Below are 27541 nucleotides of genomic sequence, written 5' to 3'. Positions count from 1 at the left end.
GCAAGTTTTCATTTAAGCAATTCTCTCTTTTAAAGTTAACTTTAAAAAAAAAATTGTACACCTCCTGAGGGAAAAAAACATATTTGACATTTCTCCCCAGTCCTCAAAAAGGCACCATGAGTTTGCAAATCGTTGAACACCTCATCCCATTGTCTTAAGAAAAATTCAGCCTACCGTGGGAAGGAACACATAGCAACTCAACTTCATTACACGCATCAGTGGCTGGATCCGTTGACAGTCCATTGAACCTATACACTTCCTGGCTTTATGCGACACTGACCTCTTCCTCTCCCACCCCCCAAATGCTTTTCATATTGTGGACAGTGAGTGGGGATCCCTCGACTGTACCCCCACACTGACACATGTAAGATGACTTGACACATACAGACTCTCATGGTGATCTGTGCATACTTTTTCAGACAAGCACCTCCCAGTTTAGCCCTTGCTCGCTGGGCTCTTCAAATTCTGAAAGTTCTGCACATTAACTGCGACTGAAGCAAAGTTGTAAACACAGTCACTCCTTCCTCTTTCCATGTACAGTCCAAACATCCTGTGACGTCAGGGGGGACGGTCGCGTTTCCCGCGTTCCTCTCTTCCCTTATTTGGCATTGAAACTGACATCATCGTCCTGATGCAAATGAGTTTGATTCAAGAGATTGCAAAGGCGTGCAAATGCGCGTGCGCGGAACGTAACTAACACCACCACCACCACCCCCCCTTACCAAAAAAAGCAAAGCAGTAGCTTTACCTACATCAACAACGAGGTTGTAAAAAGAAAGTGAAGTTCACGCTGTGCTGGTGAGTGCATTTTAAAAATATAACGTATTTGCAAGATAAGATGATTAATAATCTGTGTCTGATCTTGTTATATTCGACTGGCAACGTGCGCGTATATATATGTATTTGTTCTGAACTTTTTTTTTGATCTTGTTGAACATCTTGCTTGCAACAATGAGCAGAGATTAAAACGTGGGCGCGCACCGCGTTCGAATATAGAACCTTTCCCGGATATTTTCTGTAACACGCGACGTCCTGATTCCAAACGATCTGACACAACGTTCCATTCGTCTGCGGCTCCCCAAAAAAAGTTTGTTGATTTCAACTTGCTGCTAACTCGCAAAGGATTTTTTTCCCCCTTTTTTTCTTTTCAGCCTCTCTCTTCCCCCTAGTCTGCAGCGTGCACACATCCACAACCACTGTGGGTGATCGTCTCTGCGACACCAGTTACTTGTTCCTGATGCACATTAAATAAACTCTCATCAGATTAAGATTTCATTGCACATTTGTGGGTGTTTTTTGTTTTGCAAACCCGCTGTTTTGAGAACTTTTTACGCTTTTATTTTTGGAAGTCTCGATTCATGTTTTTTATGGTGATGGCGTCATATGAACTTCATCCAAGCAACTCTACAGGCCGTTTTCTTTCTATTCCTAGACTTATTCTTTTTTTTTTTGCGGGGTGGTGGGGGGGAGGAGGAAAGGGAGGGGAGAGATCGAGAAATTAAAGTGGGTTAATGGGCAGGAGGAAAGCTACGAGCTGCTGTTTGCTGTTTTTTGTTCGGGAGATGATGTCTCCCAATGTGGGGAGGTGATGCTGCACGTAGGCAGCAGCACGCCTGAGACTGAAAACAAAGAGCAGCGTGGATTCTCACTCAGCCCATCACACATGGAGTGACTTGCAGCGCTTTCGTTACGTCCATCGACCCAGAAATTCGCCTTATAATTCAGTCTCGCATCGACTCATCTTACATTTGTCTTAAAAATGTAATAATTCCCCATGCAGAAACATTTAGCATTTTAGCAACGTGTTTTAATTATATGTGACATTTGTCTGCGTTAAGTCGTCCGTACATTTAGTTTTAAATTTATTTCGTGTAGGAATCGGGGGCGAGCTTGATACACTTTTCGTTTAGTTGATCCGATGTTTTGTGTTTCATGATTTCCGGTGAAACGGTGCTGCTCCCGGGGATTGTTGATAAATGTCCCCTTTTTTTTAAAAAAAAAAGAGAAAGTGTTGGGTTTCGGGCGGGCCATGTTTTAGAGATCGCAGCGTGTACAGGAGAGGAGGGGGAGGAGGAGAAGAAAGGCTTGTCTGTGCAATTAATACACAGACACACAGACACACACACACACACATACACCAAACAACAACAAGCAGCGTGCGACCCACCCCCCAGACACGTCGATTACAATATTGCATGGACAAAAAAATGGTTTCATTTAGGGTTTTGTTTTTTAAAAAAAACATACATCCACCTTTAGGAAATGAGGGTGATACTAAGTAGCATTTGTCGTATCTCTGAGTAGGCTTCCCGTCTGCACTGGGCAGCCGCACGAAATTTGGTCAATTTCGACCAGGGAAGTCAATTTCCTTTCAGCTCCTCAAATACGCAGCCGAAATGGACAGGATACACTGGGAGGGAGGCGGGAGTATTTGCAATCCAGGTTGGGTTGGCTTTAAATGAAAGGCTACCCGTTTTTTTTTTAAAGCGTAGGAGTAGAGTTGGAGTTCAGTATTATTGGGTATTAAATGATTCGACTACATTAGATTTTTTTAGTGCTCAATAAACAGACTAAAGACCTGAAACATTCACCCCTGCCTTCCTCTCTCTCTCCACGGATGCTGCCTGACCTGCAGAGTGTTTCTAGCAGATTCTGGTTATTTTTTTAGGCAGCTCGTTTTGTTTTGGTAGCCGAGTGTCTGACACCCTTGCAAACCCGTCAGAATGTTTTAAGAGTGGTCCAAGAGACTTGAGGAGAAGTCCCTACAAGGGGAGATTTAATAAACGTGTTCAAAATAATGAAGGGTTTTGATTGAGTAAATAAGGAGAAACTGTTTTCACCGGTGGGTAGGTCTGTAACCAGAGGACACAGATTTAAGATAATTGGCAAAAGAACCAGAGGGGAGATGAGGAGAATTTTTTTTACTCAGCGAGTTATAATCTGGAATGTGCTGCTTGAAAGGGTGGTGGAAGCAGATTCAGTAATAACTTTCAAAAGGGAATTAGATAAATAGTTGAAAAGGAAAAATTTGCAGGGGTATGGGGAAAGAGCAGGGGAGTGGGACTAATTGGACAGCTCTTTCAAAGAGCAGGCACAATGGGCTGATTACTGACCTACATTGGCTCCTGGTCTACCAAAACCGTGATTTTAAAATTCTCATCTTCATGTTCAAATCCGTCCGTGGCCTCGCCCCTCCCTATCACTGTAACCTCCTCCAGCCCTGCAACCCTCCAAGAACTCTGCGTTCTAACAGCTCTGGTCTCTCGTGCATTCCCCCACTCCCTTCACCCCACCATTGGCGGCCGTACCTTCAGCTATCTTGGCCCTAAGCTCTGGAATTCCTTCCTCAAGCCTCTTTACTTCTCCACCTCTCTCTCCTCCTTAAAGATGCTGCTTAAAACTTACCTCTTTAACCAAGCTTTTGGTCGCCTGTCCTAATTCTCCTTTGGCTCGGTGTCAAATTTTTGTCTGAATACACTCCTGTGAAGTGCCTTGGGACATTTTACAACATTAAAGGTGCTATATAAATGCATGTTGTTGACAGTGTTATCACACAGGATTTAAGTGAAGTGTAATGTTATGGGCATTTTTAAATTCTGTACTATGCCCACTCAAACTGTAAAAAAACATTCAGCAGTGCGAGTATGGATTTTGTCCTTCCAAACTTAGGTTGTGTCTGGAGAGAGCTGCATAACATTTAGGGTACAGGTAGCATTAGGAGTAATTAAGATTACACACAGCATTGAAGTGTATTGATTCTGATTACTGTTTCCTGTGGTGCATTGGTATCAGGTGACTTTGGTTCCCAAGGCTTTCCACCACTGGGGGTTTTCCTCGCGTCAAGGCTGGGTCTGTTGTTGACTAATTGATAGAGATTGATAGCTATCATCAGTCAACAACTCCATTGTCGTCGTATCCATGCGACTACCAGCCTAGCAATAACATTGGCCTATCAGCACCCATTGTTCAGGTTCACAGGCGGAGGGGGGCTGTTTGAGTGAGGCTATCAGCACATAGATGTACATAGAATGTACAGCACAGAAACAGGCCATTTGGTCCAACTGGTACATGCCAGTGTTTATACTCCACATGAGCCTCCTCCCACTCTAATTATCCCTGCCCCCATATCCCTCTACTCCCTTGTCCCTCATGCATGCATTAAGCCTCTCCTTAAATGCATCAATGCCAACTGCTTCAACTGCCATGTGGCATTGAGTTCCACATTCTCACCACTCTCTGTGTAAAGAGATTCCCCCTAAATTAAGAAACTATTTCCACTGGCAGGTGGGTCAGTAAGCAGAGTCCACAGATTTAAAATAATTGGCAAAAAAGCCAGGGGAGATGAGGAGAAATTTTTTTTACTCAGCGAATTATGAACTGGAATGCGCTGCCTGAAAGGGCGGTGGAAGTAGATTCAATAGTAACTTTCAAAAGGGAATTGGATAAATACTTGAAAAGGAAAAATTTGCAGGGCTATGGGGAAAGGGCAGGGGAGTGGGTCTATTTAGATAGCTCTTTCAAAGAGCCGGCATGGGCTTAATGACCTTCTTCTGTGCTGTATGATTCTAAATTCTTTATTTGATCTGTTAGTGGCTATCTTATATTTATGCCCCTTGTTCTGGACTCAGTGACGAGCGGAAACAGGTTCTCCACATCCGCCCTGTCGAACCCCTTCGTAATTTTAAAGGCCACTGACAGGCCTCCTCTTAGTCATCTCTTTTCCAGAGAAAAAGAGCCCCAGACTTCTCAATCCTTTCTGCAGTTTCTTCAGTGCTTCAATATCCTTTTTATTAGTTTGGAGGCCAGAACTGGGTACATACAGATCCATAGCCCAAGCAAGAGTCTGTGCCTTCAGAAGAACAGGAGGTGAACCTTCTTCACAGTGTCTCCGTTTTGAAGCCTTTGGAGTAAAGATTGATTATTCAAGAATTTGTAGGAACCCCTGTTGCTAGGAACCCCCTCCTGCCCAGGCCACACTCTCTGATGGACCAGGTCTTTGTGATAGATAAAGGAAGAAAGAACATGTAAAGTGTAAATCCATATTCCAATTAATTTTCCTCAATCTCAGGTTGCTGATACTAACAGATCTAGGTGCTCTGAAATAAGATACATCCACCAGTCAGGCAATAGCGCTAAAAGCAGCTCTTAACAAACCTACAGGTCCACAAAATTCAAACTGGCAAATAAGTACATAACAGTAAGTAGATGAGATCCCAGGCGTTGCTCGAGCTCAGGACCGCAGGTTATACTTTGCGTACTCTTTCTTCAAGGCAGCCAGCTATCAGGACATAAGAAAGGATGGAACCTGAAAAAGTGATTTAGATTATAGAAAGAAAGACTTACATTTATATAGCGCCTTTCACAACCTTAGGAAGTCCCAAAGTATTTCTTAATGAATACTTTGCGTCTGTCTTCACATAGAAGGGGGTCAATGCAGACATTGTGATTAAGGAGCAGGAGTGTGAAATATTGGATGGGATAAACATAGTGAAAGAGGAAGTATTAAGGGGATTAGCATCTTTGATAGTAGATAAATCGCCAGGCCCGGATGAAATGTATCCCAGGCTGTTAAGAGAAACAAGGTGGGATAAAGCAGAGGCTCTGACCATCATTTTCCAATCCTCTCTGGCTACAGGCGTGGTGACGGAGGATTGCTAACGTTGTACCATTGTTCAAAAAGGGAGAAAGGGATAGACCGAGTAATTACAGGCCAGTCAGCCTAACCTTGGTGGTGGGCAAATTATTGGAAAAATTCTGAGGGACATTATTAATAGTCATTTAGAAAGGCACGGATTAATCAAGGACAGTCAGCATGGATTTGTTACGGGAAGGTCGTGTCTGACAAAGTTGATTGAATTTTTTGAGGAGATAACAAGGAGGGTCGATGAGGGCAGCGCGTTTGATGTAGTCTACATGGATTTTAGCAAAGCTTTTGACAAGGTCCCACATGGCAGACTGGTCAGAAAAGTAAAAGCCCATGGGATCCAAGGTAAAGTGGCAAGTTGGATCCAAAATTGGCTCAGTGGCAGGAAGCAAAGAGTAATGGTCGATGGGTGTTTTTATGACTGGAAGGCTGTTTCCAATGCGGTTCCGCAGGGCTCAATATTAGGTCCCTTGCTTTTTGTGGTATATATCAATGATTTAGACTTAAATGTAGGGGGCATGATTAAGAAGTTGGCAGATGATACAAAAATTGGCCGTGTGATTAATAGTGAGGAAGAAAGCTGTAGACTGCAGGAAGGTATCAATGGACTGGCCAGAAAAGTGGCAAATGGAATTCAATCCGGATAAGTGTGAGGTCATGCATTTGGGGAGGGCAAACAAGGCAAGGGAATATATGGTAGGATACTGAGAAGTGTAGAGGAAGTGAGGGACCTTGGAGTACATGTCCACAGATCCCTGAAGGTAGCAGGACAGATAGATAAGGTGGTTAAGAAGGCATACGGGATACTTTCCTTTATTAGCCAAGGCATAAAATATAAGAGCAGGGAGGTTATGCTAGAACTGTATAAATCACTAGTTATGCCACAACTAGAGTACTGCAAACTGTTCTGCCTCCGCACTACAGGAAAGATGTGATTGCACTAGAGAGGGTACAGAGGACTTGAGAATTTTAGCTATGAGGAAAGATTGGATAGGCTGGGGTTGTTTTCTCTGGAACAAAGGAGGCTGAGGGGAGATTTAATTGAGGTGTATAAAATTATGAGGGGCCTACATAGAGTGAATAGGAAGGACCTATTTCCCTTAGCAGCGTGATCAATAACCATAGGGCATAGATTTAAAGTAATTGGTAGAAGGATTAGAGGGGAGCCGAGGAGAAATTTTTTCACCCAGAGGGTGGTGGGCGTCTGGAACTCACTGCTGAAAGGGTGGTAGAGGCAGAAACCTTCTTCGCAGTTAAAAAGTACTTGGATGTGCACCTGAAGTGCCGTAACCTATAAGGCTACGGACAAAGAGCTGAAAAATGGGATTAGGCTGGCAGAGACACAATGGGCCGAATGGCTTCCTTCTGTGCCATAAATTTCTATGATTGAAAGCACTTTACAGCCAATTAAGTACTTTTGAAGGACAGTCACTGTTGCAATGTAGGAAATGCAGCAGCCAATTTGCGCATAGCAAGGTCCCACAAACAGCAATGAGATAATGACCATATAATTTTTTCTAGTGATGTTGGTTGAGGGATAAATATTGGCCAGGAGAACGCCCCTGCTCTTATTTAAAATAATGCCATGGGATCTTTTACATTCACCTGAGAGGGCAGACGATGCCACAGTTTTAACATCTCATCTGAAAGATGACACCTCCGACAGTAGAGCACTCCCTCAGTACTGCACTGGGGATGTCATCTTGGATTATGTGCTCAAGTCTTCAGAGTGGGACTTGATCCCACAACCTTTTTGTCTCAGAGGCGAGAGTGTTACCAACTGAGATAAGGCTGACATCAGATGGCAAGTGTGAGGTACAAAAATCGGCCAAATCTTTTGAAACAGGAACATTTTCACGATTCTTCGGAATATATGGTGCATTTTAAAACCATTTTCCCTGTCTCCCGTCTGCATATTGGAGGGGGTGGGGGAAGGGGAAACATGTTACGTCAGCTATGAGGGGACGCTGCTGCTCCGGACACTGAAGCAGATGGCGGCCAAGTATCACTTCATCACCCAAGTGTTCAAAATTTTCGGCTTTTGCGGGTTTCAAAATTCAGCCTGCGTATCTTCGAGCGCTGTGCGTGGTGAAGGAAAGCAATGAAATCTCTGTTAAAGTAACAGGATAAAGCAGCCTGCTTGATTGGCACCCCATCCACCACCTTAAACATTCACTCCCTTCACCACCGGCGCACTGTGGCTGCAGTGTGTACCATCCACAGGATGCACTGCAGCAACTCGCCAAGGCTTCTTCGACAACACCTCCCAAATCCGTGACCTCTACCACCTAGAAGGACAAGGGCAACAGGCACATGGGAACAACACCACCTGCACGTTCCCCTCCAAGTCACACACCATCCCGACTTGAAATATATCGGCCATTCCTTCGTCGTCGCTGGGTCAAAATCCTGGAACTCCCTTCCTAACAGCACTGTGGGAGAACCTTCACCACACAGACTGCAGCGGTTCAAGAAGGCGGCTCACCACCACCTTCTCGAGGGCAATTAGGGATGGGCAATAAATGCTGGCCTCACCAGCGACGCCCACATCCCATGAACGAATAAAAAAAATCAGTGGGGAATGTGGCACCAGTTGCCAAAAGTGATTTCCATCCATAAGTCTCTGCAAATTCACCACCCCCACCCCCCCCAACATTTAGTGGCCGTAGTACAGAGCATGTGAAAACCCCAGACTGATTTTGCTTGCGATGAGTTGGAGCAGGAGTCAGGACGCTTCAAATGGGCTCAGCGCCACTGGGCGGTCGAGGAGGAAAATCTGTCGCTATCCAGTGTGAATGTCCTGGGAGTACCAGGAGACAACCACTTCACTGGGTGACCCCTGTGACTGGTCGGTGCCGTTTGACCCCTTTTGATTTCATTTCCTTTGATTTAAGTGTCTCGTTTAATTTAGTTTATGTTATTGTTGCATTTGTTGTCGAAAATATCAGTTTGGAGATACCATCCCATCCTGCTGATGAGGCACAAAGTCCAGTGGCATGATGTCAGTGGTTATGTTACTGGACTAGTAAACCAGAGAACGTGGGTTCAAATCCCACCATGGCAGTTTGAGAATTTGAATTCCGTTTTTTTTAAAAAGCTGGCATCAGTAAAAGTGACCATGAAGCCGTCGGATTGTCATAAAACCCAACTGGTTCACTAGTGTCCTTTAAGGAAGGAAACCTGCCGTTCTTACCCGGTCTAGCCTATACGTGACACCAGTCCCACACCAATGTGGTTGATTGAAGTCAATGGGAATCAGAGGGAAAACTCTCCAGTGGTTGGAGTCATACCTAGCACAAAGGAAGATGGTAGTGGTTGTTGGAGGCCAATCATCTCAGCCCCAGGACATTGCTGCAGGAGTTCCTCAGGGCAGTGTCCTAGGCCCAACCATCTTCAGCTGCTTCATCAATGACCTTCCCTCCATCATAAGGTCAGAAATGGGGATGTTCGCTGATGATTGCACAGTGTTCAGTTCCATTCGCAACTCCTCAAATAATGAAGCAGTCCGTGCCCACATGCAGCAAGACCTGGACAACATCCAGACTTGGGTTGATAAGTGGCAAGTAACATTCGCGCCAGACAAGTGCCAGGCAATGACCATCTCCAACAAGAGAGAGTCTAACCACCTCCCCTTGACATTCAACGGCATTACCATCGCCAAATCCCCCACCATCAACATCCTGGTGGTCACCATTGACCAGAAACTTAACTGGACCAGCCATATAAATACTGTGGCTACAAGAGCAGGACAGAGGCTGGGTATTCTGTGGCGAGTGACTCACCTCCTGACTCCCCAAAGCCTTTCCACCATCTACAAGGCACAAGTCAGGAGTGTGATGGAATACTCTCCACTTGCCTGGATGAGTGCACAGCTCCAACAACACTCAAGAAGCTCGACACCATCCAGGACAAAGCAGCCCACATGATTGGTACCCCATCCACCACCCTAAACATTCACTCCCTTCACCACCGGCGCACTGTGGTTGCAGTGTGTACCATCTACAGGATGCACTGCAGCAACTCGCCAAGGCTTCTTCGACAGCACCTCCCAAACCAGCGACCTCTACCACCTAGAAGGACAAGAGCAGCAGGTACGTGGGAACAACACCACCTGCACGTTCCCCTCCAAGTCACACACCATCCCGATTTGGAAATATATCGCCGTTTCTTCATCGTCGCTGGATCAAAATCCTGGAACTCCCTTCCTAACAGCAGAGGTTCAAGAAGGCGGCTCACCACCACCTTCTCAAGGGCAATTAGGGATGGGCAATAAATGCCAGCCTTGCCAATGACACCCACATCCCGAGAATGAATAATTTTTTAAAAACCTGCAAGAGGAGGCACTTGATGCTGATGGTACCTGGTGAATCATTGCCTAAATGACCCTATTCAAATAAATAGCCTTGGTGGAAAACCTGCCTGAGTGGAAGGGCCAGATCGGGATCGACCCACACGGTTAAATAACCTGCCGACCCTCGTCGCACGTGAAGAACAGCCACTTGGCCGAGGCACTGGATGGCTGGGAGCATCTGTTGGAACTGTGGCCCATCGGCACTTTGAGGAGGGAAACAGCGTTTAATCAAAGTGTCGTAGAAATCAAGAACTCGCTCCCCAGAAGGCTGTGGATGCTGGGGGACGATTGAAGCTTTCAAGACCGAGATCGATAGATTTTTGGTAGGTATGGGTATCAAGGGATATGGAGCAAAGGTGGGTAAATGGAGCTGAGGTTGAGATCAGCCATGATCTAATTGAAAGGCGGAGCAGGCTCGAGGGTCTGAATGGCCTCCTCCTGTTCTTCTCCTATAAAAAGAAACACAAATGATTGCAGTTAAACAGGAATTAATTACTTGTCAAATATTTGTGTCGGGTGTTAGGGGGAAAAAGTGACAAATATCTGCCCACTGTCAATTGTAGCTTGATTAAAAACTTGTACTCACTATTTCACAGGATGTTCAGGCTTTTGAACGCAGACAGGAATGACATAAGGCTTTCAGGGGTTTCTATAGGCTGCTGTGGGTTTAATGGCCCTTTCCGCCAGAAACTTGAGCACATACAGGCTGACCCTCCAGTGCTGTACGGAGGGAGTGCTACACTGTCGGAGGTGCCGTCTTTTGGATGACACGTTAAAGCTAGGTTCTGTCCGCCCTCTTGGGTAGATGTAAAAGATCCCATGCCACTAATTCGGAGAAGAGCAGCGGTGTTCTCCCAGTGTCCTGGCCAATATTTGTCCCTCAGGCAACATTACTAAAACTGATTATCTGGTCAATGACTTCATTTATGTTTGTGGGATCTTGCTGTGCGAAAATCAGCCGCCGTGTTTCCTACATTACAACAGTGACTACACTTTACAGCCAATGAAGTACTTTTTTTAAAGCTCTTTGGGATCTCCTGAGGTTGTGAAAGGCGCTATGTAAATGCAGGCTCTTTTTATCTTTCCTTTAGTAATACGCCCCCAGGTGGTATTCCCAGTGCTTACGTTACAGTACAATAAAAAGGATATGAATTCCATGCTTTCTATGCTGCTGTAGACCCAATTTTTCTCAACCCCCCCCCACCCCCAATTCCTGTTGGGATTCCACCAGGTCGAGTCAGGAAATATTGAAATATTGGGGAGAGCAGCTGTCGGGGGCCTCAACTCCAAATCACAACAGTGTAAGTGTCCTTGCAGCAGCAGGAGTTAAAAAGGAAGAGGCCGGATTTTGCCCAGCAAATCATGGAACGGACAAGTGTTTTCCTGAAGTGTGGAAAAATGAAATGTGCCGGATTGTTGCGGTTTTTGTAATTTCCGATAAAAGATTTTCTGGGTTTGTTTTCAGGATTTGTTTCGAGATGATTGCACTAAATTGATAAGAAAGAACTCACATTTATATCGCGACTTTCACAATCTCAAGAAGCCCCAAAGCACTTTACAACCAATGAAGTGTAGTCACTGTTGTAATGTAGGAAACGTGGCAGCTAATTTGCGCACAGCAAGGTCCCACAAACAGCAATGTGACAATGACCAAATAATCTGTTTTAGTGATGTTGGCTGAGGGATAAATATTGGCCAGGATGCCAGGGAGAATTCCCCTGCTCTTTGAAATAGTGCCGTGGGATCTTTTACGTCCACCTGAGAGGGCAGACGGAGCCTCGGTTTAACGTCTCACCCGAAATCATCTGGTCCTGTAGAAGTTCAATACAGGCAGTGGCAGTGCCCGGTCACATAAGAAGATGTAAACTCTTGTGTAACGCAGACCTGCCAAGGCTCCGTTGTTTTGGTTTAAAACTGTCATTTGCTGTTGCCCACCCTTTAAAGTTAAACACAATTCCACGTATTTCAAGGGTGTCTGATCTGCTTTACTCATTTCATTCATAAATCTCGCTGCTCGTCGCTCCCTGATCTCTCCAACTACAGGGAACGTTCTCTGCTCAGAGGGGAACTGGTGTGTGTCTGATCACTTTATGTGCCATACCGTGCCAGGCATTAATCTGCGTACGTCTTTCTTTGCCGTCTGGGCAATTTTTGTGGCGCCAACAGAAGAACAGAGGAGCATCTCTCAAAACCTCTCTGCTGGCTAACTCAGAGTGGGCTTCAGATTGAACCTGGGATCTTCTGTTTGGTCTCACTATAAACCTGCTGAACCGGAATGGGAAGGGGGCTGCAGCAAAAATGTTCTCAAACGGTGATGATCCAGTGGGAGGGTTTTCGTTATTAGCTTCTTGTAGCAAACGCCAAACAGCAGAAACAGTCGTCTCCTGAGTTGCTGGGCACCTACCCATGGGCACCTCAGCTCTCGGGCTCCAAATGGTTGGATTGTGACCATCTAAACACAGGAAAACGCTGCGTTCAGTCTGTGTCTGTGCGTATGTGTGTACATGCGCGTGTGTTTCCGAATATATGTGTCTGTGCAGTGTAAGTGTATGCACATGACCGTGTGCTTGTGTCTCTGCCTGTGTGTCTGTGTGTGCCTGTGTCTCTGTGCGTGTGTGTCTGCGTCTGTGTGTCGGTGTCTCTCTGCATGTGCCTCTGGTCTGTGTGTATGCATTTGTGTGTATGCCTATATCCTTGTGTGTGACTATATCTGTGTGTGTGTCTGTGTCTCTGCACGTGCGTGTGTTTTTGTCCGTGTGTGTGTGTCTGTGTCTCCGCGTGTATGTATCTGTGTCTGCGTGTGCGTATGTCTCCGTGTGTCTGTGTGCATGTGTCTATGCCTGTGTCCTTGTATGTGTCTACGTCTCTGAGTGTGTCTGTGTCTCTGCATGTATGTGTCTGTCTCTGTGTCTGTGTGTGTGTATGTCTGTCACTATGTGTATGTCTGCGTCCTTGTGCGCGTCTGTGTCTCTGCATGTGTTTCTCTATGTCTCTGCGTGCGTGTGTCTCTGTGTGTGTATGTTCGTGTCCTTGTATGTGTCTCCATGTCTGAGTGCATGTGCCTGTGTCTGTACGTGTGTGTCTGTGTCTCTGTGTGCGTCTGTCTCTACGTGTGTGTCTGTGTCTCTGTGTGCGTCTGTCTTTGCGTGTGAGCGCCTGTCTCTACGTGTGTGTCTGTGTCTCTGTCTCTGCGTGTGTGTCTCTGTCTCTGCGTGTGTGTTTCCATGTCTCTGTCTCTATGCGTGTGTCTCTATATCTCTATCTGTGTGTGTGCTTTACGGCAGTATTGCTAGTTACTGTGCTGCTGTCAGTGCATTCAGTACACTGCTCAAACCCGTCAGGTGGTTTTAGGGGATTTTGGCTGCAAACGCTCAGATTCTGCTGGCATCTGTCGTCGAAATGATTTAAATCAACTGAAGTTTTAAAAAAAAATGACCCATTGTGCGTCATTCACAGATCGTGTCGCTAATAAGATTTTGGCAAAATGCGTTGGCGTGAAATACACCCGAGGCTGGCCTGCGGGCACTTCCGTTCACTGGAATTTCAGTGAAATTTCCATATCTTCGCTTGAATGGTGAAGAGGATGATTATAATTCTGCTCGTCCAAACCAGGGGGTTGTATCAGGACGTAGCGTTTTGAGCTGTACAATCCCACAGTGGTTAACTGAATATTATAGTGATATGTTTTACTGTTCTTGGGATGTGGGCAATGCTGGCAAGAGCGGCATTTATTGTCCATCCTTGTTGACCTTGAAAATGTGGTGGTGGGCCTTCTTCTTGAACTGCTGCAGTCCGTGTGGTGAAGGTGATCCCACAATGCGGATAGGTAGGGAAATAAAAGGCTGGTGTCAGTTAAATTGACCATGAAGCTGTCGGGTTGTCGTTAAAAACTCAACCTGCCGTCCTTACCTGGTCTGGCCTATATGTGTCTCCAGTCCCACACCAACTCTTAATTGAAGTGGCCCAGCAAGCCACTCAGTTGTATCAAACCACATTCAAGAAGGCGGCCCACCACCACCCTCTCAGGGCAAATAGGGATGGGCAATAAATGCCGGCCTTGCCAACGATGATGAAGGAACAATGGTATATGCCCAAGTCAGTTCATTGTGTTCACTTGGAGCTGATGGTACTCCCATGACCTTGCTGCTCTGGTAGATAGTGTGGTGCTCTATCGCAGTAATAGACATCAACCTCAGGGGGGAGGGGGTAATTTAAACCTTGCTTCCTCGTGTCATCTATTTTAAAGCTTATGCATTGATGGGTGAGTGACACAAACTCTGAATAATCAATGAATTGAGAGGACCACGTAGGAAATGTATTGCCACAGCAGCATTATTTTGGATAAAATATTGATTGGGTCAAGTATTGGTCCCTAATGTGGTAGCTAAGTCCAACAAACCATTATTGAGGTTCTAGGAACATTAGGAAGAGGAGTAGGCCATTCAGCCCTCGAGCCTGCTCCCCCACTTAATTAGATCATGGCTGATCTGTATCTTAACTCCATCCACCCACCTTTGCTACATGTCCCTTGATACCCTTACCTAATAAAAAAAATCTACCAATCTCAGTCTTGACAATTCCAACTGTCAGATTTCACGTTTGGTGCAGTCAATACCTGAGTGGGATCCCATCGTCTAATGGGAAAAGGAAGTCCCCTTTTAAACCCAAATGTGATGCTTCCACTGCAGGTCAGGGCACAAATCCAGTGAGATCGCATGTTGCTTTCGATCGCGGTTTCACTGTGTTCCACCAGCAGATTTCCATTGCGTGTTGTTTTCGAACCCCACTTGATCATTTTCTGAGTTTTGTTACAAAAGAAAACGAAAGACTTGCTTTTATGTGGCGCCTTTCACAACCTCAGGACGCCCCAAACCACTTTTGAAGTATAGTCACTGTTGTAATGTAGAAAACACGGCAGCCAATTTGCGCACAGCAAGGTTCCATAAACAGCGGTGTGATAATGTCCAGACGATCTGTTAAAATAATCTTGATTGAAGGATAAATGTTTACCTGGACACCGGGGAGAACTCCTCTGCTGTTCTGCGAATAATGGAATGGGAGGTTTTACATCCACCTGAGAGGGCAGGTGGGGCCTCAGTTTAACGTCTCATCCAAAGGACGGCACCTCCGACAGTGCAGCACCCCCTCAGTACTGCACTGGAGAGTCAGCCTAGATTATGTGCGTCAAGTCTCTGGAGTGGGACTTGATCCCACAACTTCAGAGGTAAGAGTACTACCACTGAGGCAAGGCTGACAGCTAAGATCAGCAGACCAGACGTCGAATTCAAGACCTTCTGGGCTGTATGGTCTAAGGTACACTTACAGAGCGATAACGACATGCCTTTGTACGGTTCCCTTCAATGTAAGGGAATGTCCCAAGGTGTTTCACAATGGGCGCTGAGCTTAAGAGGGGGCGAGCGAAAGGTTGATTAGAGACAGAAAGATTGAGGACGGATTTAAGGGTAAAGATGATCAGGGAGGGAATACTGAAGTTCTTTTTCTCTCACGCTGACGCTGTCATTGTAGAGTGAATGGGGCTTGAATCTGGAGTGAGGGCCTGACCAGACACCCAAGTAAAGTGGAGTCAGACTCCCCTGGAACAATGAATCTCACTCCACTTCACTATGGGTCAGTTTGGGCCTTAACATCTGATTTACATTGAATAATGTTAGTGTCAGTAGGAAGGTGAAACCACTTCGCACCAACCCTAAACTTATAGTTAGACTGGGTGGTGCATTTGGTCATGAGGCCATTGGGGGTAAGCCCCAATCCCTTGAATTTTCCATTGGTGGTCTCTGTATGAGAAGGTGGGTGGGGGACCTCCTTACCCATCACTACAGCTGATTGAAATTACTGAAGTAACTCACTTCGTTTGTTCACTGTTCTTTCCTTATTTACATTTATCGTTAAACAAAGCAATTGCTTTTTTTTCCCTTCTCTGTGCATGAGTATCTTGTCCAATTTCTCCAGCACGTTCTGTGCTCCGAGTGACCACCACGGTCAGTTTGCCAGGATTTGCTGCAGCTGCCTGTTAACTGTTGAGGCCTAATATTGTAAGCTGGTCGATATCACCCAAGGTTTCAACCGCCTTGGCGTTTTTTTTTTGCGTTGTGGCACGGCGCAGTCCGGGTCGGAGAAGTACGTCCTAAGGATAGTTTTCCCCTTCGGGTCACTCTCCTTTTTATATCTGAACTCTGCCACTGGCCTCCTGCATAACAACTGGGTCCACAGATATGAAACAAGCTTTCTGCTGTTGGTGGCTCAGGGGGTAGCACTCTCGTCTCTGAATCCGAAGGCTGTGGGTTCAAGTCCCACCCTAGAGACTTGAGCACATCATCTAGGCTGACACTCCCAGTGCAGCACCGAGGGAGTGCTGCAATGTCGGAGGTGCTGTCTTTCGGATGAGATGTTTGCCTTCTCAGGTGAATGTAAAAGATCCTTGCGAAGAAGAGCAATGGAGTTCCCCCTGGTGCCCTGGCCAACATCTCAACCAACATCTAAAACAGAATATCTGGTTATTACCACACTGCTGTTTGTGGGACCTTGCTGTGCGTAAATTAGCTGCCGCGTTTCCTACATTACAACAGTCACTGCACTTCAAGAAGTATTTCATTGGCTGTAGAGCACTTCGGGATGACCTGAGGTTGTGAAAGACACTTTATAAATGCAATTGCTTTATGATAAGCCGGAGGCCTTTGACGGTCCTAGATATATGCTTTGAGTATCGGTCACACCATAATAATACAAAGACCCAGTTTCTCACTTACTAGGTAGTTCTGCAGGTCTGTGGCACAGAAGTTTAGTTCTGTGTTGAGCTTCCTGGTTTACATTAAGCATGAGCGCTCATCCAGGCACTAAAGTTGGCGATGGTTCAATCTGAAGTCACTTTTCCTGGCACCGGCCGCAGTTTTATGTTTCAAATGTAAATGACTCAACTCCCTCGTTTGCAGGTCGTGTGTTTTGTCTTAAATCGGCCAGAAGATGTTCGGCTTCCATAAGCCTAAGATGTACCGGAGTTTGGACGGCTGCTGCATCTGTAGGGCCAAGTCATCGAGTTCTCGGTTCACTGACAGCAAGCGCTACGAGAAAGATTTTCAGAGCTGCTTTGGGTAAGAGGGGGGGAAACCAAACAAAATCAGAATGTTTTTGTGGACGCACTCTCGGTCAAGTCAGATTCGCTTATTGTTGTCTTGTGGTTTTTGCATCTCTTAAAGGTTGAACGAAGCCCGTTCGGGAGAGATCTGCAACGCCTGTGTGCTGCTGGTGAAACGGTGGAAGAAGCTCCCTGTGGGCTCCAAAAAGAACTGGAATCACGTAAGTACAGTGACACGGTCAAGTGGGGGAATTGGTGGTGGACTGTCAGGGAACGGACTTAGTGCAGCATTATGGTCACACTACCTGATAGCAGCTGAACAGAAAGGAACTCTGTAATGTGTATGCACACGTGTGTGTGTGTGTGTGTGTACTTGTATATACACACACATACATACATACTATATATTATATGTATATATATATATATGTGTTTACTCCTGAAAATTCAATATCACTTTTTGCGCTCAGACAGTCCCGGCGAGGGGAGATCGTCTGAGTTCTGAGTTGACATCCAGCAGGATATCCCCGTCCGGTGGGTGTGGATGGGCCCTCCACCTCATCGTATAGGTCATGGTCGCCGTATAGGACTAACCACCTTACCGGCTGGTATAAAGATGGTTACAGCCATGGAAGGAGCGTTCACGTCGCGGCCTATCAGCCTGTGAATCCTTCCACTACTTCACACTGTTCTGTCCAAGGGAAGAGTGTGAGGATAAAACAACTATCAGTTTGTCCTACTGTCAGTTTAAATTGTTTCCCAACGCTGGGTGGGGTAGACGTCCAGGCAGTACGGTCAGCAGGAACTATACATGGACCTGTTGTGTCTTACAGGTGGTTGACGTCCGAGCAGGACCAAGTTTGAAGACGGCATTGAAGCCCAAAAAGGCAAAATCTCTCACTGGGAGCAGAATAAAAGCCAGTCAGATCAGCAAGATCCAGAAAGAGCTCAAACGTCAGAGTAAGTTTTTCTGCGTGTTGCAATATTGTTTCATTCTCCAACTCATTCGATGACCTATTCCTACTGAATAATGCAGTTTGCAGACAGTTTGGTACAGAACGTGCTGACATATCTGCGAATAATTCAATACCTTCACTCAGTCTGATGAAAAGTATCGCAGCCCCGGGACATTGACTGCCGATGTCCTTGGCCCAATTATCTACTGCTGCTTCATCGATGGTCTTCCCCACCATCATAAGGTCAGGAGCGGGGCTGTTCACTGATGATTCTGCAGTGTTCATTCACAACTCCAGGATCTGGATACCATCCAGACTTGGCCTGAGAATAGGCAGCTAACATTCATGCCTCATAAGTGCCAGGTAATGACCATCTCCAACTGGAAAACTCCCAACCACCTCGCCCTGACCTTCAACGGCATCACCAAGTCCCCCACCATTGACATTCCCGGGGGAGTCACCATTAGTCAGAAGCTGAACAAGACCAGCCATATGAATAATGTGGCTACAAAAACAGACTGGGTAGTCAGCGACGAGTATCTTACCTCCTGGCCCTTCAAAGCCTCTCCAGCATCTACAAGGCTCATGTCAGGTGTGTGATGGCATTCACCAGTTGTCTAGATTTGTACAGCCACAAATTCACTCAAGAAGCTCGACACCCTCCAAGACAGAGCAGTCTACTTGACCGGTGCCCCTGCTACTGGACTAAGTCTCCAATTCCGACGCACTGTAGCTGCAGTAGTTATGATGCACTGCGGCATCTGACCAACCTTGGTTCAACAGCACCTCCCATCCTTGAAACCTCTATCACCAAGAAGGAGAAGAGCAGCAATGTTATGGGAACACCATCACCTCCAGCCTCCCCTCCACATCACACACCACTCTGACCTGGCCACTTACCGTCGTCCCTTCATCGGAGTTGCGTCAATGTAGACATTATAGGAGCTCCATCACCACAAGAACTGCAGTGGTTAAAGGAGAAAGACCAAATGCACCTTCTCCGGGCATCTTGGGATGGGCAATAAATGTGACTGCCAACAACACAAGCCTTGAGCGTCACAGGAAATTTCTTTTAGGGTTATTAGCGGTTTCAAATCTAACTACAGTTGATTGTCCAAACCTCAGCCAGTTTAGAAATGAAACATTACCACACATTGGTACTGTGAAAACGCCCAGCGGTACAGTTATAGATACTATCCGTCCAAACTTAGGGGCGTGTCTGGAGAGCAGGTTCACGGGCGTCAATGAAGCACTGACGGGCACATGTCTGTCAGTTAGGAGCATCACAAAGAGTTTTTCCTATTGTTTATTGGCACCAGCGCACTAAATAAGAAGAGTGTCGAACAACACTGTCAAAACAGCCCAGAAGATGAGCATCCTGAAGGATATCTAGATTTTGGTGAAGACTCGTTCACTGTTTTTGTGTGAATGTTGCAATAATTAAGCTTAAAGGAAAGAGTTTTGTCCATTAAACAGAATTGGAGGAGGGGGGGTTAGTTAAAAATAAACAGGGGACGGGAGAAGATTCGGCCGCTGATAGATTTTTGTTAGGCAATGGTATTAAGGGATATGGAACCAAGGTGGGTAAATCGAGTTGAGGTACAGATCAGCCATTATCTAATAGAATGGGGAACAGGTTTGAGGGACTGAATGGCCTACTCCTGTTCATGTAACTGTTTGGTGTATCGAGCCAAACTTTGTGTTTATAGAATTGTTCCTGTTGAACTTGGGCAACTTTGGCACACCATCCACCACCCTAAACATTCACTCCCTTCACCACCGGCGCACCGTGGCTGCAATGTGTACCATCCACAGGATGCACTGCAGCAACTCGCCAAGGCTTCTTCGACAGCACCTCCCAAACCCGCGACCTCTACCACCTAGAAGGACAAGAGCAGCAGGCACATGGGAACAACACCACCTGCACGTACCCTTCCAAGTCACACACCATCCCGACTTGGAAATATATCGCCGTTCCTTCATCGTCGCTGGGTTAAAATCCTGGAACTCCCTATCTAACAGCACTGTGGGAGAACCTTCACCACACGGACTGCAGTGGTTCAAGAAGGCGGCTCACCACCACCTTCTCAAGGGCAATTAGGGATGGGCAACAAATGCTGGCCTTGCCAGCGATGCCCACATCCCATGAACGAATAAAAAAAAATTGTGGTGCCCAGTAGCTCCCTACTCCCCAATATTAGAAGGGGTGCAGTGGGAGCATGGATGCTCCCCTATCAGTAAAAAAATAAGCTTGTCCAAAAGCAATCTATTGCCTTGGGCAGCTCCTTGAGAGAACCGTGCACCATTCACAGTCTTAGCTCTTCTCCAGGTCGGCTGTTGAAAACAGCACTGCGTATCAAGCTCCAAATCACATGAGATTAGTCTGCAGAAAATTGGTGCCAACTTTCCTTCAGAACAGGCTCGAGGGGCTGAATGGCCTGTTCCCTTGTTCCTACAAGTTTATACACTTAAGTAAATGGAGCAGATTGGGATCTGATACATTGGTAGCATTAAATATGCTCAGAATCATTTTAGCAACCATCGATCCACTAATTGCAATGACTTTCTGGCTTGATTGCAGACTCTGATGCCCACAGTACCACCTCCAGTATGTCTCCCGCACAGTCCCCCTGCTACAGCAACCACTCGGATGAGGGATCAGATGCAGAGATGGCTTCTGGATCCAGCAGGGTGCCCGTGTTCTCCTTCTTGGACCTCACATACTGGAAAAGGTAGAGTAAGCACATACTTCAGAAAGTCCATTTTCTGTACTGCTCCCATCTGTATCTTACGTTGCAGTTAACACGGACAGCCGATTGGAATTTCATTGAACAAGCTGTGTTTAGAGCTGGAGATGAAGGTTTTTTGAAATGGACGTTAAACCGAAGCCCTCCTAGGGGGACATAAGATCCATGACTCTATTTCAAAGAAGAGCAGGGGAGTTCTCCCTGGTGTCCCGGCCAATATTTATCCCTCAACCTACATCGAAAACAGATTATCTGGTCCTTATCACCTCGCTGTGCCCAAATTGGTGGTCAAGCACTTTGGGAGGTCGTGAAATGTGACAATGACCAGATAATCTGTTTTTTAGTGATGTTGCTTGAGGGATAAATATTGGCCTGGACACTGGGGAGAACTGTCCTGCTCTTCTTCCAATAGTGCCATGGGATCTATTCATATCTACCTAAGTGGGCCTTGGTTTAATGTCTCATCCAAATGGTGGCACCTCCAACATTGTAGCTTTCCCTCAGTACTGCACTGGAGTGTCAGATGGATTATGTGCAAGTCTCTGGAGTGGGGCTTGAACCCACAACCTTGTGACTAAGGGGCAAGAGTGCTGCCACTGAGCCACGGATTGTTACTTTGGAGCTTGTGCAGAATTTTTCCAAAATTTACTTTGTGTTTAAATCACTATGTTAAGAATTGTGGTACTCTTGTTTGTTTAAGAAACTCAAAAATTCCTGTGACGTTTGATTTAAGACTCCTAATTACCTGTGATAATAAGATATTGCAAGGCACATGGTATTTGACCAAAGCTTTGAACCGAGAACCCAACCACAAATTTTACCAGAGTGTGCCAGTTTGGCTCAATTGGAAGCAATTTCACCTCTTTTTTAAAATAATTTATTCTTGGAATAAGGGCTTTGCTGTCAAGGCTGGCATTTATTGCCCTTAAGAAGATGGCGGTGAGCCTTTCTTCTTGAACTGCTGCAGTCCGTGTGGTGAAGGAGCTCCCACAATACGACAGCCAGCTGTACCTCACCACCACCTCTCTCGATCCTTCCATTGTCTGATGTCAAACTTCTTGTCTGACATCCAGTCCTGGATAAGCCAAAATTTCCTCCAGTTAAACACTGGGCAGTCTGAAGCCATTGTCTTTGATCCCTGCCACAAACTCCATTCCCTTGCCACCGGTTCCATTCCCCTCCCTGGCTGAAACAGCCTGTTCGCGACCTCAGCATCCTATTCGACCCTGAGCTTCTGACCCCATATCGTCTCCATCACTAAGACCACCTACTTCCATCTCCGTAATATCTCCCCTCTCCGCCCCTGCCTCAGCCCATCTGCTGCTGAAACTCTCACTCATGCTTTGTTTCCTCCAGACTCAACTATTCCAATGCTCTCCTGGCCGGCCTCCCATCTTCCACCCTCCATAAACTTTGAGCTCATCCATAATTGCTGCCCATGCCCTAATTTGCATCAAGTTCCGTTCACCCATCGCCCCTGTACTCGCTGACCGACATTGGCTCCCGGTCCACCAACGCCTTCAATTTAAAATTCTCAGCCTTGTGTTCAAATCCCTCCATGGCCTCGCTCCTCCCTATCTCTGTAACCAACTTCCGTCCTACAACCCTCTGAGAACTCTGTGTTCCTGCAATTCTGGCCTCTTGTGCTTACCCCATTTTCATCGCCCAACCATTCGGGGCCGTGTCTCCAGCCGTCTAAGGTCTAAGTCTGGAATTCCCTCCCTACACCTCTCCACCTCTCTCCTTCTTTATAGACGTTCCTTAAAATCTACCTCTTTGGGTACCTGTCCTAATATCTCCTTTGTTGGCTTGGTGTCAATTTTTGTCTGATTACGCTCCCGTGAAGCTCCTTGGGGCGTTAAAGGCCCTATACAAATGCAAGTTGTTGTTGTTATGAAGGTTAGTCACTTGGGCGATGGATTGGAGGACCCCTGTGGGACCAACCAAGGCTGAAGTGTTTGCAAACATCTTCAGCCAGAAGTGCCAAGTGGATGATCCATCTTGGCCTCCTCCCGATATCCCCAACATCACAGAAGCCAGTCTTCAGCCAATTCAATTCACTCCACGTGATATCAAGAAACGGCTGAGTGCACTGGATACAGCAAAGGCTATGGGCTCCGACAACATCCCAGCTGTAGTTCTCCAGAACTAGCCGCGCCTCTAGCCAAGCTGTTCCAGTACAGCTACAACACTGACATCTACCTGACAATGTGGAAAATTCCCCAGGTATGTCCTGTCCACAAAAAAGCAGGACAAATCCAATCCAGCCAATTACCGTCCCATCAGTCTACTCTCAATCATCAGCAAAGTGATGGAAGGTGTCATCAACAGTGCTATCAAGCAGCACTTACTCACCAATAATCTGCTCACCGATGCTCAGTTTGGGTTCCGCCAGGACCACTCGGCTCCAGAGCTCATTACAGCCTTGATCCAAACATGGACAAAAGAGCTGAATTCCAGAGGTGAGGTGAGAGTGACTGCCCTTGACATCAAGGCAGCATTTGACCGAGTGTGGCACCAAGCAGCCCTGGTAAAATTGAAGTCAATGGGAATCTGGAGTCATACCTCGCACAAAGGAAGATGGTAGTGATTGTTGGTGGCCAATCATCTCAGCCCCAGGACATTGCTGCAGGAGTTCTTTGGGGCAGTGTCCTAGGCCCAACCATCTTCAGCTGCTTCATCAATGACCTTCCCTCCTTCATAAGGTCAGAAATGGGGATGTTCGTTGATGATTGCACAGTGTTCAGCTCCATTCGCAACCCCTCAGATAATGAAGCAGTCCGTGCCCGCGTGCAGCAAGACCTGGACAACATCCAGGCTTGCGCTGATAAGTGGCAGGTAACATTCGCGCCAGGCAATGACCATCTCCAACAAGAGAGAGTCTAACCACCTCCCCATGACATTCAACGGCATTGCCATCACCGAATCCCCACCATCAACATCCTGGGGTTCACCATTGACCAGAAACTAACTGGACCAGCCATATAAATACTGTGGCTACTAGAGCAGGTCAGAGGCTGGGTATTCTGTGGCGAGTGACTCAACTCCTGACTCCCCAAAGCCTTTCCACCATCTACAAGGCACAAGTCAGGATTGTGATGGAATACTCTCCACTTGCCTGGATGAGTGCAGCTCCAACAACACTAAAGAAGCTCGACACCATCCAGGACAAAGCAGCCCACTTAATTGGTACCCCATCCACCATCGTAAACATTCACTCCCTTCACCACCGGTGCACCGTGGCTGCAGTGTGTACCATCCACAGGATGCACTGCAGCAACTCGCCAAGGCTTCTTCGACAGCACCTCCCAAACCGCGACCTCCACCACCTAGAAGGACAAGAGCAGCAGGTACATGGGAACAAGACCACCTGCACGTTCCCCTCCAAGTCATACACCATCCCGACTTGGAAATATATCGCCGTCCCTTCATCGTCGCTGGGTCAAAATCCTGGAACTCCCTACTTAACAGCACTGTGGGAGAACCTTCACCACATGGACTGCAGCGGTTCAAGAAGGCAGCTCACCACCACCTTCTCAAGGGCAATTAGGGATGGGCAATAAATGCCGGCCTTGCCAACGACGCCCACATCCAATGAACGAATATAAAAAAAACAACTCCTTCAGGTGAGATGGGGGAATCTTTCCAACCCAAACTGACCCCCACCCTCAATGCCCAGTGTCTGTTCTTCAAGTATATTATTGGAAAGAGGCAGATACGAACTTACAAATTCAGAGCAGGAGTAGGCCATTCGGCCCCTCGAGCCTGCTCTGCCATTTGATAAGATCATGGCTGATCTGATTGTGACCTCAACCCTACTTTCCCGTCTACCTACTATAACCTTTGACTCCCTTGTTAATCAGGAATCTATCTAACTCAGCCTTAAAAATATTCAATTACCCTGTCTCCACCGCTCTCTGGGGATGGGAGCTCCACAGACTCACGACCTGCTGAGAGAAAATTTCTCCTCATCTCTGTCTTAAATGGGAGACCCCTTATTTTTAAACTGTGGCCCCTAGTTCTAGTCTCTCCCACAAGGGGAAACATCCTCTCAGCATCTACCCCTTCTAGTCCCCTCAGGATCTTATATGTTTCAATAAGATCACCTCTCATTTTTCTAAACTCCAATGTATACAGGCCCAACTTGTCCAACCTTTCCTCATAAGACAATCCCCTCATCCCAGGAATCAGTCGAGTGAACCTTCTCTGAATCGCCTCCAAAGCAATTATGTCCTTTCTTAAATAAGGAGACCAAGACTGCACACAGTATTCTAGATGTGGTCTCACCAACGCCCTGTACAACTGTAGCAAAACATCTCTACTTTTATATTCCATTCCCCTTGCAATAAATGACAACATTCCATTTGCCTTCCTAATCACTTGCTGTACCTGCATACTAACCTTTTGTGATTCATGTACCAAGACACCCAGATCCCTCTGTACCTCAGAGTTCTGCAATCTCTCTCCATTTAAATAATATACTGCTTTTCTATTCCTCCTGCCAAAGTGGACAAGTTCACATTTTCCCACATTATACTCCATCTGCCAAATTTTTGCCCACTCATTTAACCTATCTATATCCCTTTGCAGACTCCTTATGTCCTCTTCACAACTTACTTTCCTACCTACCTTTGTGTCATCAGCAAATTTAGCAACCATACATTCAGTCCCTTCATCCAAGTCATGATATAGATTGTAAATAGTTGAGGCCCAAGCACTGATCCCTGTGGTTTTTCCCACTCAGTTCATCCTTCTGACAACACGGTCTTTTCAATGTATTTTGCCCCGTTCAGTTTCTCTCTCTCTCTCCTCCCCGACCTCTCTCGGTTTGAAGGAGGCAGTTCACCTTTCGTAACAGACATTCTGCAACAGGCAACAACTATCTGGCATTGGGTTAAAAAAAAGTGCAGAAGAAAAATAGGAATTTGGGGTTCAAAAGGCAACCAAAATAATAAAACCGTTCTGACCCAGTGTAACCTATTGTTCCCTCGGACACAAAAAGGTAATTCGATTACATTGTCCTAGTGTGTCTCAGAGTTGAACAATAGTCTTATGTACTTTTTCTTTTTACAAATTCCGATCATAGAATCTTATAGCACAGAATGAGGCCATTCGGCTATACAAATGCAAGTTTAATTATTTTTAAAATCTGTTCCCTGCATTAATCTTTCCCCCTTATAATCTACAGGCAAAAGGTATGCTGCGGAATCATCTACAAGGGTCGATTTGGAGAGGTTTTAATTGACCCTCATCTCTTCAAGCCCTGCTGCAATAAGAAGAGAGCGGTGGAAGCCCCAGAACAACAGGCGGCTCAGTCCCCCTCCACTTCGAAAGATGACGAATGGTGAACTGGCTCCTTCAAACCGAGAGAGGTGGGGGAGGAGAGAGAGAGAGAGACTGAACGGGGCAAAATACATTGAAAAGACTGAGTCGTCGGAAGGATGAACTGAATGGGAAAAACTGCCCGATAAGGGCAAACAGCAATTGCTTTGCAAATGAACTGACCTGCCCAAAAAAAAAAGACTTGATAACTCTCCTTTTATTTTTCCCAGGGTCAGTTGATTTGATGTGTAAAAGAAATCTGTAAATGTTGTAATATTTCACGAGCTGCACGCATTATTAAGTGGAGTGGAGCGCGCCTGTAAAGTGCTTTTATTTAGGGTTTCTTTCAGTTATCGATGGATTTTTCTTTCAGCAGAGTGAGTGAAATTGGGAAAGTGGGCGAGTGTTGTAATGTGAAATGTGACGAGTCCCCGTGTCGTTAGAAAGCAGTGGTTGTGTTGACTGTCTGAGCTGGCTGGTAGCCCCTTTTAAGAATCCCCTTTTAGTGTTCTCCTGGTGCCTCGGTGAGTTTTACCCACTGAGTCGTCGAGCCACACTGACCAGGAAGAACCCAAGTTTTGATCCCCTGTCACTGCTGAGTTGGCCATGTTACTATCAGCCTCAGGTTCCCCCATGGATTGGGGTGGGGAGGCAGAAAAATCAGCCGTGACTTCCTGCTTTTGATCACTATCCCCCTGGAAAGTGCGCGCGATGGACGAGGAAAGGATTGGGTTTGGGCCGTGATTCCCCCCCTACGACTCAATAGCCCGCCCTGGGCTCGATCTCGGAGCTTGCGCGTGAAGTTGGGCAAGTTAATGGAGAGGGGGGCCTGTGGAACTCTGCCCTCAGGATGGGAGATGAGCAAAAGAAAGGCTCAAAATAAAAACTTAGCCCAGCACTTTCTAAAGGAACCGAATGTAGCACGGGAGAACAAAATAAAATGACTTGCAGTTTTTGCACATAATGTGGAATCGTCGTGCCCCCGTTTAGAATTTCCCGGTAGGCCTGTCAGCTACAGAGGAAGCTCTCGGGTTCTCTTGCCATTTGGTGCTCACTCCAGTGTTGCATCGTGATGACCTTTCCGCCTTCACCACAATCTGGCAGAGCGGGTCGCCCTTCGGTTTCAATGGGATGAGATCCCGCTCCACCAGAGTCAGGTGCTGGACGAAAATTGACCCCGGTCCCGCCGATTCGGGGGGGGGGGGGGGGGTGGGAGGGGGCGGAACGTTCCTCACCGTAACCCGCCCTTCACTAAAACCAGTCTTGTCACTTCGCTCCCTTTCATTAAATGGGATTTGGCGATCGTGTCTCTTGCACTGAGTCAACTCGTAAACATACGAATGCAGAAAACGGTCTGCCGCCAAAGCTGCCATTTTGAATCTATAATTTTACTTTAAAGACGGCCATTTGCAAAGTATTATTGTGTTT

At 46.5% G+C, this 27541-nt stretch overlaps 1 protein-coding gene across 1 annotated transcript; it reads left to right on the top strand.

The window, feature by feature from the left end:
- Positions 1-700: 700 nt before the first annotated feature.
- Positions 701-27077, top strand: sinhcaf (SIN3-HDAC complex associated factor). Its single transcript, XM_068000111.1, has 6 exons — positions 701-798; positions 16946-17104; positions 17210-17309; positions 17922-18048; positions 20626-20776; positions 25980-27077. Exons 2-6 carry the CDS (start codon positions 16977-16979, stop codon positions 26137-26139), a joined length of 666 nt encoding a protein of 221 aa, XP_067856212.1. The 5' UTR covers positions 701-798; positions 16946-16976; the 3' UTR covers positions 26140-27077.
- The last annotated feature ends 464 nt before the right edge of the window (positions 27078-27541 follow it).

The sequence above is a fragment of the Heptranchias perlo genome, chromosome 18, assembly GCF_035084215.1.
Source record: "Heptranchias perlo isolate sHepPer1 chromosome 18, sHepPer1.hap1, whole genome shotgun sequence".
NCBI classification, from domain to species: Eukaryota; Metazoa; Chordata; class Chondrichthyes; order Hexanchiformes; family Hexanchidae; genus Heptranchias; species Heptranchias perlo.
Note: the sequence above shows the minus strand (reverse complement) of the source record. Positions and strands in the feature narration are given on the sequence as shown.